Source organism: Apostichopus japonicus, chromosome 9 (genome assembly GCF_037975245.1).
Source record: "Apostichopus japonicus isolate 1M-3 chromosome 9, ASM3797524v1, whole genome shotgun sequence".
In the NCBI taxonomy this organism is placed as follows: domain Eukaryota; kingdom Metazoa; phylum Echinodermata; class Holothuroidea; order Aspidochirotida; family Stichopodidae; genus Apostichopus; species Apostichopus japonicus.
The window spans coordinates 18,271,320-18,290,675 of NC_092569.1; the positions used below are offsets into that span (position 1 = coordinate 18,271,320).

General features: G+C 35.1%; 2 protein-coding genes across 6 annotated transcripts in view; one reads left to right on the forward strand and one right to left on the reverse strand.

Annotated features, from left to right (window-relative positions):
- The window catches only part of LOC139974218 (uncharacterized), a 129,469-nt gene that overhangs the window by 82,679 nt on the left and 27,434 nt on the right, over positions 1-19,356 (reverse strand). For 2 of the 5 annotated variants that reach the window (XM_071981221.1, XM_071981218.1), the window contains exon 2: positions 18,086-18,131. The exons of 1 other annotated variant lie outside the window; for it this stretch is intronic. In XM_071981221.1, coding sequence (XP_071837322.1) covers positions 18,086-18,131 — 46 coding nt within the window. Of the gene's footprint in view, positions 1-977; positions 1,109-15,906; positions 16,172-16,741; positions 16,912-18,085; positions 18,132-19,356 lie in introns of those variants that run through there. 2 more of the 5 variants (XM_071981222.1, XM_071981219.1) reach the window with 2 other exon arrangements.
- On the forward strand, positions 5,116-8,883 carry LOC139974232 (fibrinogen-like protein A). Its single transcript, XM_071981238.1, has 5 exons — positions 5,116-5,390; positions 5,713-5,770; positions 6,006-6,184; positions 6,942-7,212; positions 7,792-8,883. Exons 1-5 carry the CDS (start codon positions 5,295-5,297, stop codon positions 8,124-8,126), a joined length of 939 nt encoding a protein of 312 aa, XP_071837339.1. The 5' UTR covers positions 5,116-5,294; the 3' UTR covers positions 8,127-8,883.

A 19,356-nucleotide genomic window follows, 5' to 3' on the forward strand; every position in this document is an offset into this window, starting at 1 on the left:
ATTTAAACAAAAGAAAGGAAAAATAAAAATCTTAGGCTATATGAATATAACATTTTTATTTTATGTGGATAAGGGAAATTTAGTTATTAAATGATATATAGATCAACCTTAGATTTCAACTGTAGTAGCCGTAAAGTAGAAAGTCTCGGTTTAGCCGTGTAAATGTTAATTAATCAGTAAAGAAGTAGAAAAAAGGTTAGGGGTATTAACGGGTTAGATTATCGGTTGGAGCATTACAGACATACTTTAGTAAGACAAGTAGACAATATAGGTCATTGCTTTAACGTTCTAAACCTCTTCAATTCATTTTGCTGTGGTAGATTAGCCTATATAAAAGCAACGATTTTCTATTTATGGTATTTATAGGTATATTATTTTAATATTGAATTTTTCTTTCTATTTCCTCCGTGTCTTTCAAAATATAACGTTTCTATAACAACGCCACAAAAAAGCGCAATAATTCAAGTATATTAAGTACAAATCGCGGCTAACTAAGATACTCCGCATTTTTTTGTTTCAACGACAATGTATTTTACTGTTCACAGTTTATCTATATTACGCAGATTAAATTTATATGAATTGATGATATGTACTTCAATTGAAAGAATCCGTATGATGGTTTCTTGATCAGAGTCATTTTTATAGAAATTAAGTGAATAATGTAAAATATACCCGTTTGGTGAATGTGTTCTATACTACTGTTTGATTAAGTAATAGAAAATTAAAACGCGAAACCATAAATTAACAACCAGTAGTTGTGACTAAATCGTATTCGACTTCATTACTACTGTTAGTTAGCATTTTTGAAGTAATATTGTTATCTGGTAAGATAGATCAAGGGAAAGTAAATTACCAAAGGAGAGTGTAACAAGGTTTAACATTGAAGATCGAAAATAATCAATTGAGTTCTCTTAAACATCGAAATGGTAACTTTACAGATGTTACACCTGAAATATAAAAGTAAAAGAAAAACTTACCCCTTCTTGAGAAGACACGCTGCTGGAAATAAAAATGATGAGTAACAGAGAGGTTAAACCTCCACGATGTTTTCTAAACAAGTACAACATTGTACAAAGTTACCTGTTGCAGTATAAAGTTGGAATGAATTTCGAATCCATACTGCAACAATTTAGCTAGATACGAAATTATCCGGAATTGTACAGTGTTGCTAGGGAACCATTTTCATACTCCTTCGTCTAGACATATTATTATTATATTAGTATTCCTGTCAAGGGCAGTCGGTGTGGCTCACGTGGTTTATGTTCAGATTTCATGGCACCATTACAGTACGGTACAAGTTAGTACCTTAAAAGGTATTGAAATGGTGCAAGACCATACGTCATATTTAAATTTCATTTCTTGGCATCGTTAAGCTAAACAATATGACATATAATGACAAATAAATAAGTAAGATAGTATCGCAGAGTTGTCAGTATTGCTGTGGTATACACAACCATATTCCCGATCGAATTGGTTTTAACAAAGCCAACAATACTTCTAGGAGGAGTGGGAGCAAGTGCCCCCTCCCCTTACTCCTTGTAATCCCGCCATTACAGTGGGACGAGTAAACTAGCCACAGGAACAAATGTCAGAGTTGAATTCATTAGACATCTTTTCTTAACTCGAAATCCATATTTGAGTATGATATATGTGATGTATTTAAACTTAAATCAATAGCTAGACTCTCGGTAATAATTCCCCCATCGAACATTTCTTAACTTGATATTTCCCTTCTACTTGAAAAAGGCACACATTGTATGATACGTTGTTGCCGTTGTATTTGTTGTTTTTCAGAAGAAGGACCTTAGTTATTTGTAGTTACCAGTACTATCAAAATAACCTCATTTATTAACGCACTAAATCGTTCACTGAACGTTTCTACACTGACTGTTCATTTCTTTATATATACGTATTTTACTTGTTTCATTTGCCAACTTTATAAGAATATTTTGTTGTGAAACATTTCGGGCTTGGAAATTCATTTGTTTCCTACTGTCCTAATAGGAAATGAGTGTTACACGCGCAGCATAAAATCGCCTTTTCCTTGTTGTTGTGATTTCCCAGGTACGTGTTTATAAGGTGCCTAGAGGAATAAGGACCTAACAGATAAACCTTGTGCATAACAGAAACAACATAGGAAGCAAAAAACCCCCAAAAGATCGATAGCTACGATGAATCTCTATTATGCATCTCAGTCTGTTTTGATAAAAAATGTCTTAAATTTTAATAAAAAAATCTTCCTATCAACATGTCACGTTGATAAACTTATTCCGCAAAATTCACATTGCATCTTACTTAAGTTAACACGTATATAAAGGGTAGCTTTCTTGCATCCATGTTGTTGAACTGAATGTTCATACTACTTGTTGATAAAATCCATTCAATAATTTTTTTTTCCTTATCAAAAAAAAAAAAAAATCCATAAATAATAACCTGTAGCGTTTGCTTCATGAAACGATTAATGAGTTTACATCATATAACGATCAATACTATTAGAATTGTAAACGGTGCCATGGCGGTATTTATTGAGCATGCTAGAAGTCATGCATTGCAAATTATTTAACTTCTGTCAGGCGAAACAATCTACATGATTGCCTAGCATCTAACACATTTAACTGCAGTCATAATTCTATCTGAGTAACAGTACTATCAAGACGTATTTTTTTTTGTGGAGTTTGAAAAATTGGACAACCACAAACTCCTAACGCCTGCCCACCTCATCGAACAAGTACCATGCTAGATCATGCTACAGTGTGATTGTGGGTTGCGTGGGTTATTGAAACTAATTCATTAAACACGCATGAAGAAACAGATAGTTGCTTTAAGTTTCCAATTTCACGAAAGAAAGTAAACAAGAGGCTAACAAAAGCTTCTATTGACATCACCTTTCTAGATTTCACTTTACAATCTGACAAAATCGAATGCGATGATTTTTTTATATTGCATCATTCTTTGCTAGTAAGATACTACCGTATTCATTTACGGTTCATTGCGGTATACTGCGTTATATTTGCATGTTCACATTCGCCGAGGCATCTTATGAAATAAGTATTGGTTTATCCCTTTTACTATACTCTTCTAATTCTAGAAAATTCAGAAAAAATAAGAACATAGGAAGCATTAAGAAGGAAAAGAGAACATAAATATTAATATTGCTTATAATCAATGAGTACTTGTATCTACATATTTATTACAATATATTAAATTCATAATATTTTGTTTATTCTTGAATAAAACTTGTGGTGCGTGTTCACGCACTTTGGTGATTTTTTGTTTACTTCCTTGCGTGATGCTTAATTGCACTTTTCGTTAAGCGTGAAATCAAGGCAGTCATTAAACTGAACCTATTTCCAGCAAATATTGTGGAAAATTCAGAAATTCGTGTTCCAAGGACCGTAAGGACACTGTACAAATATTGTCCATGTCTAGCTGCAGTTGGTATACCCTGCCGCAAACGAGACACTTCTCAAGTCCTTTATTATTGTCCATTCCCGTTACCACCGTTTCGAGGTAATTTTCACTTTCTGTACCCATAACATAGATACTGACGGATGTTACCTAAACTGCGCCGTTAAGCACCAAAGCGGCTGGTGGTTTTTTATGAAAACTGTAACAAATTGCTATGGGACTAGGTGTTACCATTTCCGGTATAGTAATTAAACCCGTGTCGACTACTTTTATATAATATCAGCCCACCAGTTAATTAATAATAATAATAATGATAATAACTTATATTTATATAGCGCTTAATACAGCGTTTCAAAGCACTTTACAAAGTAGGAAAGAGACACAGGAAACAAAGAAAATAAGTAAACTTGGAATCAAACAGAAATGTTTTAAGTTGTCTCTTGAAAATAGAAAGCCACGAACGTGAAATGGGAGTTCGTTCCAAACAGGAGGCACAGCGTCAGAAAAGGCACGGCCGCCACAACGAGTGCGGGTACGTGGACCAGGAGTTTATAGCAAATGCGCATGATTGGAAGATCAAAGCGTAACTGTAGTTGACCGACGCAGATGAGTAAGAAGGTCAGTGGTTTATTGAGGGGCAAGTCCGATGATCGCTTTGTAGGTGAGAAGTAGGATCTCACACTGGATGGGCAGAAAGACGGGAAGCCAATGAAAAAAACGGAGTGCAGGAGTGAAGATCAAACTTTTTAGTGAGTGAGACTAGCCGCGCAGCAGCGTTCTGAATTATCTGTAGGGGAGCTATATGAGAAACTGGCAAATTATGCATACAAACTGTTGTAGTAATCCAGTTTGGAAGAAACAAAAGCGTGAACCAGTCGTTTAGTTGAACCTTGATCTAGATACCTTCAGAATTTACCATTGTTGTAAATACCATACGCAGCTGAACGACAAGAGTTTCGAATATGGGTGACATCACAATAATGTCGGGGGAAAATTTGCGGTTTTGTTAATAGATATAAACACAGTGTTGATAAACTTATAGCTTTATTACTTATTATCAACAGTTTTGCTTTTTTATACATCAAGAAACATTGAAAAGGAATTGTATATCGAACTATTTGCCCCCACTCCACCCTCAATATCAATTCCTTTCGACATGGGGATTGTGTTCATCAGTGCGTGTGACAGTTATGAAGCTATAAAGCAGCAAGTACCTAGTTCAACCACACAACGTAACTATATCATTACGGATAGAATCTGCAATTATTTCATCGCGTTTTATTTGACTACCACGCATCACAGACCTTTACAGGGGAAAAAAACCTGTTCCCCAGTTCAGCAATACAAACATTAGACATATCAACTTCACCAACTCCCATCGCACCAGTGCAAATGTTTCTTAATGACTTTTTGAATTACACTAACAACAGGGAAACATTCTCTCGTAGCTGTCTGTTGGCGAGGAGGTGGAGGAGGGGTGGTGTTAGGGTTTGATTTTTTTTTTTTTTGTCAGAGGCTTAGATCAACGTTGTTCTACTTCTGGCAATAGATCTTGTTTGCCATGAAAGATAATGGGTAAAGTCTAGTAACATTTCATTTCCTCGTTCATAGCAAATGACAACACGCCAAGCAGAGTAACTAAAAACAACGGGAAGCAAACGAAAGTGTAGGTTGTGCAGATATGATATATAAAAGGCCTCTCTTTCCCTCTCTATGCTTGCACGGAAGATGACGTATAAGGAAATAAAGTTCTCATTCGACTACTCAAAATGTATATTAGATGCCAACCTTACGCATTTACGAGTAGAACGTCTGTGACAAATCTGTACGCGGTACACTGAGTCATTTGTATTGTGCGTCTAAGAAGTTTGAGTCTAGCATTAAGTATGATGGTAGTGCCGGCGTGGAATTCTGCATTCCTCTTCGTATTGGTATATCCCTCCTTCATGATATTTGTATTGTCACCAACAAGAGGCCAAACGGTAAGTATTAATTCTTTTTGAAACATCTTTTTAATATCGTTATGTTCTTTCCACTACAAGTAATGAGCTAGGTTCCTGTACTTTCTTAAAGTGGTACCTATGGCTGTATAATCACCCCAGAAACAAAGAAATTATATTCGTTGTCTTTCCCGTCAAGTTTGCTGTTGTTAAAGGAATTGAATAAAAGGGTTGTTTGGTTGCTATTAAAAACTTGTAAATCAGCTTTTCGCATTAACATTAATTTTAAATTTAACTGCTATCGAATATAGGAACACCATGAATACAACCTGTTAAAGTATTCCGTTATGTTTATTTCTGATAGGTGAATCAATTAAAAGACGAGAGAGCAAACAGTTACAGGAGTAGAAGAAGCACGGAAAGTAAGTAGATACGTGTGTGTAAATGAATGTAATTAAATGTACCATACTATGTAACAAAGAGTAAAAACAGAACGGTATCATTGAGTAATGTAAAATCCCGGATCCGCCCAAGTTGGATTTTGTTTTGTTGTGTATGCTGTCAGTGTTATACGTGTTATTACTTAGGGCCTACGTTCTATGTGTCATAAATGCTATATTTTTATTTGTTGTACATAACCCACTAATTTTCTCATAGATGGTTTTTCAGAGGTCTACTACCGTCAACCTACTTTTCCGAAAGATTGTCATGAAATATTTCATGACACGTGTGATTGGGAAAATGTGACGTCGGGAGTGTATCTGATCCAGCCAACTGATTCTTTGGAACCCTTTCAGGTTTACTGTAACAATTCAATTGACGGTGGTGGTTGGACAGTGAGTATGACCCTTCTTGTCCGTCTTCGATTCAGGAGAGTAGTTCTACATATCACACGATCAAGGGTATTTTTGCTTAATTAAATCTCGATGGAGAATTGCCTTCAAATCATGCTTACCCTTCAAATGCATCATTTTTACAACATGAAAACATCAAATATTCTTTCGAATCTGGTACGAAACGATCGATTTAGTCAATTATAATACAACGACTCTAGATGACAAAATATTTTGTCGGAAATGTTTTTCAAAAGAAGAAATGTGAAGATATATCGAAAGAGAATTGAAGCTAATGAAGTTGCTCACGTATGAGCTTAATAAAAAAACAGGAGGAAGAATGTTCCACTTCGTCAACCCTACACTACCGCCTCTACACCCTCCCCCCCCCTCCCCTACATTCACCAACATATTGGAAACAGAACGTCTCTTCTTTTTCTAAATAACATTGAACAGAGCGAACGAACTTCGATACCTACAACGTCCATCTTGAAATTAGTGTTTCACAAAATTGCTTCGAATAATTGCTTATCTAGAAATTTATTCTCATGTATCTTATTCTGTACGGTGACACTTTTCGGCATATGCCGATTAAATTATTCCAAGATATATATTTCCCTTATTAGCTTTTTTTTTAATATCAGCGTAATGGCATGGATACTGTTAATATCATAATGAAGTAGAAAACAATGGATTGAAATTACTTTTTTATTAGATTTCATACTTCTATACATGTTTTTTCTTTAATTACTTTATTCAGGTATTTCAAAGACGAATTGATGGCTCGATCGACTTCTACCGAAACTGGAACGATTATACCCAAGGTTTTGGTTTCCTTCATAGAGAATTTTGGCTCGGAAATGAGAAATTATCTTTCTTAACAAATCAAAACGATTATAGTCTACGAGTCGATGTAACTGACATACACGGAAACTCTTACTTCGCAAAGTACGAACTTTTTCGCATCAGCGATGAAAATGGCAAATACAGATTGGTTAATATTGATGATTACGATTCTAGCAGTACAACAGGTAACCATCATCACGGATTAAGCTTTGTAAGCATTTCGAATGAAATGTGCACCTCTGTTTTGAACACATAGGCACGTAAGCGCAGGAAACAATGAATTTTCGACCAATTTGCGAGTTTGGAGGACTGGTAGTTGCAGTTCCTGCTGAATCTCGGTAGCGGAATTTTAAGGTTCTGCTGTCGAAATTATACTAGCGTTGATCTTTGCTATTATTCGTAACATATGCGTTGGATATTGATTATTCATAACCATGTTATCAACAACAAGAAAAAAATCTATAAACTAAAGATTTTTTTTATTCATCAATACTTTATTTTATCGTGCATATTGTACACTAGTTGAAATGAGTAACTAAACATGAAATGAAATATTTCGCATAACAAGATAAGAATGTAATGGAAATGTAAATGAAAGATTGCAAGATTGCAAGATTAGAGAAGCCTTTTTTAATAAAGAAGATAATCAAATATGTTGGTGCTGGTGATCTCTATTTAACTCAAATTTAGACTACTTTTTTTCATCAGCACTAGGTACGCATATATTATATAGATTTATGTTCTTTAATCATATTTTTTTTTAGGTGACGATAAACTGAGCTGGCATAAAAACATGTCTTTCAGTACATATGATCGAGATAACGACAAGTGGACGGACTTCAATTGTGCAGAGAGACACAAAGGCGCCTGGTGGTTTGGAGAACTCAACGATGACGAAGCATCTGGTTGTGTTACAGAACATGGTTATTGCGAGAGGTTTCCCAATGGTGATGGCTGTGCTGAGTGTGGTAATGTTCATTTGAACGCCGATTTCGATGGGTCAACACGCGGAACCAACATATTTTGGGATTCTATGACAGGTAATGATAACGATTGTGGTTTACATTACACGGAAATGAAACTACGGCCAAAAATTTAGGGACCAAAAACGACGACAGTTTTTTTCCAATGCGTTCGTAAACGCGCTCCGTATGAAGTTATTATTGAACTGCTAGTTGTTAGCATATGTAATATGAAAGAAACTCGATGCATATTTTAGAATAGAAGTAAGTTTTCTAGGTGTAGCAGAAACAACTCTTACCTTGATTCCTTTTTTTTATTTTTTTTAAACGCGCTACGTGAAGGACCTCGTCCATTTTGGTAGTCTAATGTAGTACATTATTATGGAAATGGACGAATTTAACGAGGATTTAACATTTCCTTTTTAATGTTTGAAACATAAACGTAAAACGTAAAACGTAAAATAAATATATATATATATATATATATATATATATATATATATATATATATATATATATATATATATATATATATATATATATATATATATATAAAGCAAGAGAGGGAGAGAGGTGGGTGGAGAGACATGTAAAGGCAGAGAGAGACTAGAGGATTCCATTGAACATTTAAACTGCTAATTGCTATTCTGAATTATTTTGTTTTATACTGCGGACATAAGTTCCTTCCCTGTTGAACTGATAGCGCCAATGCTGAATTATATACGGCTGCACTCTATGAAATTCCTCTTCCTTCTATTTTAATGTAAACTTGAAATAACATCGTTCACCAAACAAACCAAGGAAGGAAGCTTCGAACCTGACTGAATGCCAATTGCTTCCTTATTCTTCTTTCTAATTCTTAAATCATTCCAGTGAAATAAAACAAACACTTCATCTCATGTGTTTTTGTGTCATAACTTTCACATAGGCAAATTACACGCTCGTCAGTGAAAGATAAGTTAAACGTTCAGGTAGACCAAGAGCATTTCCTCTTACTCAGTGCAGTATGGAGTCTGTATACCACTGATGTAATATGGGTGATATTGTTCATTGAAACAGTTTAAATTAATACACTTATCATGTATCTCTAGTCAAATAAAAGCATCATTATCAGAATGATTGGTGCACATCACCAACGTAGATATCTTAATAGCTGCAATTAATGTTGGCTTCCCACATGTCAAATTGATATCTCTTCGGAAACACTCGAAAAGCCAGATTGATCGTTTACTATAACATGAGACAAATACATGTATAATTCGACGGCAGACGTGGCGTTTTTCGCACGTATCATACCAATCCCCGGAATTGCCCAGAATATACCTATTCGTTATACCCTCCTCCCCAGAATATACCAATTCGTGATATCCTGCTCCATATTCTTTCAAACCCGCGCACACCTTTATTTTCAAACCTTCCAGAACATGAACAGAAGACGGTTAAATGATCTTTATTTGGTGGCGCTGTGCATAAATAATGCTTGCAGCCGTTTCAACGACGGCAAAAATTCGCATTATGCATGACATGTACGGTACTATGTATACATCTGTCATTTGAAATCACATATATAAATAATAGGTCGGCTAAGTCGTCACTAGTGGTTTAGTGAACATTTCTCTCGTTGAAGGTATTAAAAGTTCCATGGATCATACATTTTTCTTTAAAACTATAGTTGAGTCACCACGACAATGTGTTTCTTACTGTTCTTTACTAAAGAAAGGAATATCCTGCACGTAGCAGTAATGTCTGTGTTAAGCTTTGGCTATGATAATATAAAGAAATATATAAATAAAATAGATCTTCTCCGTTACCTCAAAGACAACGGAAATTGCACCCAATCTGTTACTCGGCTTACCAAAAGACCTTACTTCCTTCTGTCATCCCTGTATGTTGTGCTATATATCTGTATTATGTTTTTTAGTCCCTTGTAGTTTCTGTTACTTTGTCATTCAGCCCCTGGAAAAGATCCTGCTAGGATCGAAACGTCAGGCCTTCTTACTTTACCACATTCTCTTATACGGGCTATTTAGTGTATACTCATGAGTTTGCTTACAGTTTTTGTTTTATTATGATACCTGTATGCTGTGAAAATGGCTTATCGGTATGAGGCTGGTGTCAAGAGGTCTTCTGTTGAGCATCGGATTGATTATCATCGAGAAGCATCTCAAAATTTTCTTTCATGGCCCTAATGGGCTTTCGTACTACGGGGTTCACCAGCTGAAGGTCCGCTTGGTTTACGGGCTCGGTGGGTTGGGGTTATCTGGGGCGTAATCTCGTTTACTTCGGTGAGTATCCTGGGTCAGGTATCTGTGCCGGTGTAATCCCGAAGGTAATTGCCGGGGGTTGGGGGTAATTGTCCTCGGGGAAATTGTCCTCGGGGGCACTTGTCCGGGGGGGGGTAATTGTCTGGGGATACTTATCCTTGGGGTATTTGTCCTCGGGGGTGTATGCCCGGGGTAGTTTTCCCGGGGGTAGTTGTCCTCGGAGGTATTCGTCTTCGGGGTTTTTCGTTAGGGGGGTGATTGTCAGGGTTACTTGTCCCGGGGATATGAGTCCTGGGGGGGGGAGGGGTTATGTCAGAGGGGTATTTATCCGGGGGTAGTTGTCCGGCATCCCTGATTTTAAGTGTTTAAACTGATTAAATTCCAGTTGGAATCTACTGCACTATAAGAAAATGTGTCTCATGGTTATGTTTGTGTGCACAGTTTTCTACAAGATTTATCTCCCGAAAAAAAAATCAAAATAAAGTTGTCTCGTTCTGTGTTCACTTGCAATGCATCTTATGGTTTAAAAATACAGTAAAGAAACAAATTCACCACGTTTATGGAAACCGCATAGTAGGTATCGGCTACACGAGTCACTCCAAAGACATTTACCAAATCTAATATTTTCTGTGTTAGAATCATAACTCCAAAAAAAAATTGAGGCTTCAAGATGTTAGCCTACCAATACAAAGAGGGTTTACCATATAGTCGGGAAAATAACCGTCAATAACAACGACATCATGGTGTCAACTTAAATGGCAATAATATGTTTTGGTAATTTCTTTTCTATATCAGAGGCTCTACAAACCACGTGGATGAATGAATTTATCACAATATTCACACATTAAGGCACATACCTCATCAAAGTAGAAAGCATTCTTTTGGTATTTGTTAGTTAAGAGATAGCACATTTATATGAGTCAATACATGGTTGTTCGTGATAATCATTTAACAAAAAATATGATGAAGCTATAGAAAGAAAAAGAGAACAACTCATAATTTATTTATTTATTTGTTCATGCCAATTTATTTTAACATATTCGTTATTATTCAGTATTGTCAAGTCTTGACCCGACTATTTTAGCGTTTTAAAATTGTTATCCACAGTGATTCACAAGTGGCCAACACGCAAAATTTCCCAATTGAAATCGAACATTTATCTAAATTTTAAAATATAGTCAGAGTACTACTACAATGTCCTCCTTGTTCTATTACTCTTCAAACGTTTCTGTTAACACAAAACCTCGGTAGCTCTTCTTTCTTGTCCTGATATTTCATTGTTATCTGGAATACTCTGGCCAGAGAGGTTCATCGCAAGTAATGTCGCAAACGTATGGAATTTTTCAGGATTTTGGATCCTTACAGTAGGGTAGACTTTAAGTACTAAATTATTTGTATTAGGGAATCACTGTTGAATAGGTTATTCACAGTGTAAGTGAGGACGGTTTTTGGACAAAAAACATCCACAAAATGTCTTTTTTACGTCTTGTTCGCTTGGTGTCTTCAACACTTCATCAGGTTCGAGGCCGTATTTTCATTTCTGTTGACCTTATGTTGTAATGACCGCCAGGGAAGTTATACCAATAAATGGTATAAGATCCAGTGTAGGGTGCATTGAGGTCACAATAATAATAATAATAATAACCGTACCACCATGCGCTACTATAATAATCGGCTATATCATAAGAAGAATAATCGTCGTTGTCCTCATCTCGTGTAGAGAATTCTTCACCGTCATGATAATCCATAGCGTCGTAACCTATAGGTAAGAAGAGAACAATAGTGTATCAAATCACGAACAGTAATAGAACGAAATGAGGGCGATACATACTACAATGCTGATAGTATTATAAAATATTGACTGGTCAGTTTATGGAGCTATTAATTATTACAATCTGACAGGTTTGCTATTCATATTATCTTTCTATATTTTGTTGTAACCACGAGCTGTACTCTGTATGAGATTTTGTGTGATGTTGTGACAGATCTAATCATGTCATCGCGCATACATCTCAGCATTTTGTATACGTAGTGGTAAATAGAGAAAACATGGTGTGTGTACATATTGCCTGTATGTTGCTCCAATATTTGTTATAGTACTAATAATTTGTAGGAAAAAAACAACACACCTTTGTGTGATAATGTGATCGTGTGTTCGGGATAGCTATCGGCATGAGCCACTAAGTGTGCTTACATGAGACAGTTAGTTGAATACGTGCTTGTATTTCGTTCATTATATGAAACTAAATGAAATTAACTTTTTATATTATAGTTGTTTTGCATAACGATGACGGTATGACATTAAGCCGGTTTATTTACTTCGTTATTTTTAGTTATAACACTCTGGATATTTCAAATATTAATAATCTCTCTCTCTTTCTTGATAAATCATGATGCTATATTTCACCATTGTGAATCCAAAGTGATAATATTTTGAAATATGATACTGCTAGACTATCGGTTTATTGTTTTCTTTCTGAAAATGTTAAACATAAATTAAAATGACAGGTTGCAGCCGTTACCAAATCAAATTACAATATTCCCCCATCACATAAAGTAAATTTCATATCAACGTTTTGTTATACATTTATTTTTGGAGGGGGGAGGGGGGGGGGGTAGAGGCTGCACTGCATAAACTTTTTGATAAATCTGATAGCATCATTTTACAACATTACACCTAAATGGTCATATCCATTTGACATTTGTGATTGTGGAGCTCCATGTATTTTACTTCACACTTAAAGCTGGTATTCCATGTCATATACACTGGGCGTTACGGCATGCTAAAACCATATTACATATGTCCAGCCTGGTCGATTGAATGCGGTGGGAAGCTACGACAAACAGTCACATTTAAAATAAATATCTACGAGGTTTATCTATCATTCGCCCGATCTTGGATACATCAAGTCATCTCGATGCAGTTAATTCATGTTTAATTGACGTTAGTGCGTACAATGTCATGTAAATATCATCGCCTATTTTGATTTAAAGCACATATAGCTGCTATCGCACGTATGATATAATTGCTTCTTCTTAATGTAAAGTTAATAGTGGATTCTAATAAGAGTTTTGTTTCTTCTGTCTATCTTTAAAGCATTTAGCTTGGGATAACTTCCCAAAGATGACTTAAATGTAGTTTAACTCTATAGTCAAATATGCCAAAACTATATACATTATAACTCGGTTCAATCATAGGTCATTTAGCTATAATATTATTTGACTACCAGACACATCAGATTATAAAATGTAGTTGGGAAAGAAGAACAACAACTCACCTACTGTACTGGAAGAGTCATAACCACTAACGCTGAGTAAGTAATTAGTTCCCTCATTGCCTACGCTGAAGGAACTGTACTTAGCATAGTAATGTTCTCCAGATTTGGAAACAAAGTCTATTCTTAGTTCATATTGGGTTTGACTCGTCAAGGCTGCAAGTTTGTCATTGCCAAGCCAGAAATTTCCATCGATGTCGCCAAAACCATCTTTGTAATCGTCCCAGTATAAGAAAAAGTCGACACTACTATCAACACGGCGTTGAAAAACCTGTAGGTTCAGTAAATAAAATAAGGACTTAATCATCAAAAAAGCTGTTTATCGATCTCGAATGAACGGTAACTATTTTGCTGCAAGGGTAATCATACATTTTCATCAACTTGGTATTAATGCAGATGCAAAAGTCAAAAATATTTCATTGCTTCTCCAACGGTAGAGATGGAGCTTGTATTTTCATGCATATGATGAAATGAATTTAGGATCGAATTTCGATTTGGATATCTCTTCATTCAAAGCAGTTTCTTTTTAAATAACCACGCACAAGACATGTCTAGGCAACTACAATTGTACATTAGTAAATATAACTTCATTAATCAATCGCTATAATGATCGTCTATATAGAACGAAATAAACATGACTCTCCAATTTGATCGAAAATAATCTAGACTTACTATAAATCATACTTATGCTAAAATAAAGAAATATTCATACCAGAAATATTTCCATGATACAGGAAACACAAATCAATCAAATTGATAGACCCTCAAATCCACTATCCCAGTTCCCTTACATTAAGACAGGAACCGCTTTAGACTAAGTTTCAAAGTTAACAACCTTTTTAGTGAGATTTAATATATTATAGCGTCCATATGGACCACTGGATATCCTTCTATAATCAGTTGTGAACTTGATAAGAAGTGCAACAATGGCTACGATATTTAAATGAATGGAACGTTACCAATATTCATCCTTGAAATAACAACACATGAATGGACAATCAGTTACGTACCAACCAGCCTCCTCCATCTGTGACATCGCACGTGACCTGAAATGGCACATCTTGCCCAGCTGGTTGTATACTTTGGATGCTATTCGATATTTCTCCTCTTAATCCACCACAGTCTGGGGAAGTGGCTTGAGTACACCGGACTCCGTCGCCCGTGTACCCTGTATTACAGTAACACTTTAATAAACCTCGTCGTTCCTCACAGTTAGCATTGGGACTGCACCGGTATGTATCGTCACAGCTTAACAGACCGCTGTTGCAAGAACATCGTTTGGTACAGGAAGGGTTCACATATACTTCACCTTCCTAACGAGATAAAACGGTGAGCGTTTCAAGTAGATACATGATACGAAAATCCTTCAATGGGAATACTCAATGTTTCATGTCAAGGCATAATGAGAAGAGCAATAGGTGACATTCCTTCATAAAATTAGAGCAGCTGCAGGGTAAATGTTTTACGTTTTTAAAATTTATCATTTCATGCACTATAATAACTGTTTTGTTCCGGCATTTCTCCTCGTTGTAAATTAGTTTGATACGTAAACATTTAGGAAATGGTATCTTACCGCTAGGACTACTCCTTGGCCTTTCTCCGCTTCCTCTATGAAGCAACCACAGTCCTCTCTAGGTATACAGTCTTCCCCGTCCATCAAGAACCCATCGGGACAAACGCAAGTGTACTAGAGCATGATTCGGTGCATGTAGGATCGGCACATGAACCTTCGCATTTACACCTGTTGAGAACCTTGTTGGTGGGACACCACTCGATGCATGGGTCTGGAATAGGAATAAAGATTAAGCTACGACATCAAAAATTAAAGCTTTATGCAAAGTGTACGATGATCTATTATCTCAATAACACATCATGTTCATAAATTATCATTTGATATTGTATAAAAATGCGAAACATGCTCCACAGCTAAAACGACATATCTAAATAAACCAATGAAATAAATAGCAAACCGCTCTCTGCCCTTACTAGATGAACAAAATATATCGATTTATGAAGAACCTAAGTCTGAGCTAAGTGCTTGATAGAAGTGGCCAACAACGTGCCCATGAAAGTAAATTTACATGCTGCAAAATGAATATTAAATATTACTACGAGCTCATTCATCTAAAGATACCTTGGTTAATGGCATGGATGTCAGGTTGGTTCAGGTGGGAAGTATATCGTTAGTAAGCGAAACATTCCCGCTCTGTATCACACCGCAGGTCAAACATATTAATATCATCGAATTATTGAAACATGTGTGAACAGCAAAAATCAAAATATTTTAATTTCACTGTTTAACGGTTAACAAACATATTAAATGTCACTTCGGGCGAGAAACGTGTCCAGTTAAGAAGTGTATCAGTTTAATAACCCACCTGCTGTTCCGGTATACTCTCCAGTTCTAACCAGTTTGTAATGACTGAAGCTGTCACTGATGCGGAAAGTTTCATACGTCACGAAGAATGAACAACCGGATTCTGTAGTTATATCCACGCGGAGCTGATATTTCCTCTGATTGGTGATGTAGGATATCTTCTCATTGCCGAGCCAAAATTCATGAGAAAGGAAACCAAAACCGTTTTCATATTCGTCCCAAGTACGATTGAAGTTGATTGAACTATCCTTTCGTCTCTGTATGACCTGTTGAAATAATTTGAGACATAAAAATATCAAACTGATTGAATTGCAAGACCGTTAGTTATTACCTGTAAGACTAGTGTGAAACAAAAGAAAGGCAAAACTATACTGAAACATGGAACAAACAACCTGCAGGAAGAGAAGAATGAGATAATAAATACAAATTAAAATCACTTACAAACCACACCAAATGTATATTGATGCGAATACTATATAAATATTACCAATATATGAGTTGTGTCATCTTCGCCAATTTAGTATTCTTATCGAAGTCAGGAATATGTGGAAAGTATTAAAACGTATTGGAAAACCATGTAGGAATATAAGTATGGTGCAGACTGCTTTTGCGAAAGAGCATGACAGATGATTCGACCAACCTCTTTTTGTAAGACATCAATATTGTGTAAAGCTTGCCGAGCCCAATGTAACATCAAACTATATATTATTACGTCATAATAATATGAAAAGTTCTGTAGTATGAGAAATGTATTATTTCAACAAGAATAATCTCAATTGTGGTTACAAATCTTGCAATGTAAATACAATATTCACAGTATAAAATACAACACCTACCGTCCATCCACCATCACCTAGACTGTTGTTACAAGATACTTCAAAAGGTTCAGGATAGCCGTCGGGTTTGATGACGTAAACACCATCGTTTCTAGACGATGGACATTGGCTTAGCACTTCATGGCAGTCTCGTGGATATTCAGCACGTTGGTAGAAGAAAAACGATGACGCTAAAAGGAAAAGGTAACACAACATAAGCATAACTTACATCAACTCCGGAGACACTTGTGTAACATCATAGATCATATAGCCTACCTTTAGTGTTTACTTTGTCAATGTTCACAACTACCTGAGTCATTTCCTGATCACGTTATAAACGTTTGGCATGGGCAATTACGTAGATGTGATTTTCAAATCTAGTTACTATTACTTACTGGTCTGTATTATTTCAAACATTTTCCATTTTTTTTTTTAAATGAAGTCACTCGTTTTATCTTATATCCCTGAAAAATTTGGTAAGTTAAGCATTTGAATAATACATAGCAAATTAAAAAACCTCATTTTATAGACGATCAATATTTTTTTAACGAATTTCGTTTCCTATACATCATAATTTTCATACACAAAAAAGGACTAAAGTAAACAAATTATCTTTAAAAAAAATTAAAAGTCTCTGAAGTTACATAGTGTTTATTATACTCACAAATGTTGTGTTAACAACATATGATATCTTTGAAGATACTTCCCAAACGATTTGTATATCTTATACGTTCATAATTGTTTGGAAATTCTCCAAATGTTATGATATAGTTGAATCTTAAAGACGGACAATATTACTTTCACTCGTCTTTGGAAATTAGCTTGTGGTTGAGGCAATGGGGAAGGAGAATGGAGAGGGGAGAGGATATACTGGTAAGAAAATGCTACAACGTTGTTAACGTTTTGAAGTTTTTAATATGATAGAAATTAACATGATAGAAATGCTACAATGTTGCTATAACGTTGCTACAACGTTGTTAACGTTATGAAGTTTTTAATATGATAGAAGTTAACATAAAACATTTTTAGAATTAACATTCTTTAGAAATTAACATTCTTTGAAATTAAAAGTCTTTGAAGTTACATAGTGCTTATTATACTCACAAATGTTATGTTAACAAAATATGATATCTTTGAAGACACGTCCCAAACGATTTGTATATCATATACGTTCATAATTGTTTGGAAATTCTCCAAATGTTATGATATAGTTGTATCTTAAAGACAAACAATATTATTTCCACTCGTCTTTGGAGATGAGCTTGTGGTTGGGGCAAAGGGGAAGGAGAAGGGAGAAGGGAGAGGAGATAAGGGTAAAAAAATGCTACAACGTTTTGAAGTTTTTAATGAGATAGAAACACTCACTTAACGTTTGGTCTCCGAGGTCACTAATACTCCTTTTACGTTCCGGCTAAAATAAGGTCAAAATATTGAATTAAAATGATCGTCTCATAAAAACAGTGTACAATTATATAGTAAAATTTTCAACGTTACATATTTCTTACATTTTCCTTTGCAAAGGTAAGTCCTACTTTTTATTTTATTTTCTCATGCATTGATAACTATATTTTTCATAGCTGCTTGTTATTTAAGGGCAAGTTGGAGAAAAGTTATTGACTCAGGCGTGTATCTGTGTTAGTAGATAGCTGCCGTTTATTGAAGACAAAAAGAAAACAATATAGATACAACAAAAGTTTGGTTGAGTTATGGAGGAGTATGACAAGAAGTATGATAAGCAGTTTAAAGTTTTACGTGAATTCAGGTGAATATTGAAGATTAAGAGTAATCCGATAAAGATGGCATTTCTCTCAGTACAAAACACAAACGAGGAACGTTTAGGTTTGAGTTTAGCATTGTCTTGAAAACTCTTGTCTTGAATTTTGTTTTGTTGTAATATCCCATACATTCAGGTAGTTTCTATGCCCATCAATTTCTTCTAGATAATGAACATTTACTATATGCTCATTAGGTATCACCTTTTTGATATGTCTTTTGTAGTTTAAAACAATTATTATTAATTTTAAAGGAGACCTATTGGTTAATAACGATTCTGTTCTAATGTATGATAACGTTCGTTAGAAGTTTTGTAGAAAACATAAATATATGAAAGAACCATGAGAATCTTCAAATGATCGTGATTATTAATGGAACAATTTTTCTTTCATTAACAGCTGTTTGGGATAAATCTGACGTTGATTAAACTTTGTAGCGACAACGAACTGACAACGACATCAGCGATTATATCAAAGGACAATTCTTACAACAGTAACGTTTGGATGAGTTAAGTTAGTATATATTTTGATTTTCTTTATTGCCATTGTTCATTTACATTAATTTAGTACACAAACTAAATAAATGATACTAAGTAGTTAATTAAGTCGACATCGTATTTAATGTAAAATATTTAGAACAATTATCTTTAATCAACTATGCATCTTTAGAGCTTACGAAACATTCTATGAAAAGGTAGATTAAACATTTTTGCCAAACCAAAAAACGCTTTTTGATATTACAAAGAACAAAATGTACACAATACGCTAATCGTTTGACGTTTATTGCAGCGGTATGTTATTAAAATAATGGTGAAATAAAATTATATCATTATTTCGTAATTTAACTAATTATTTTGTAGAATT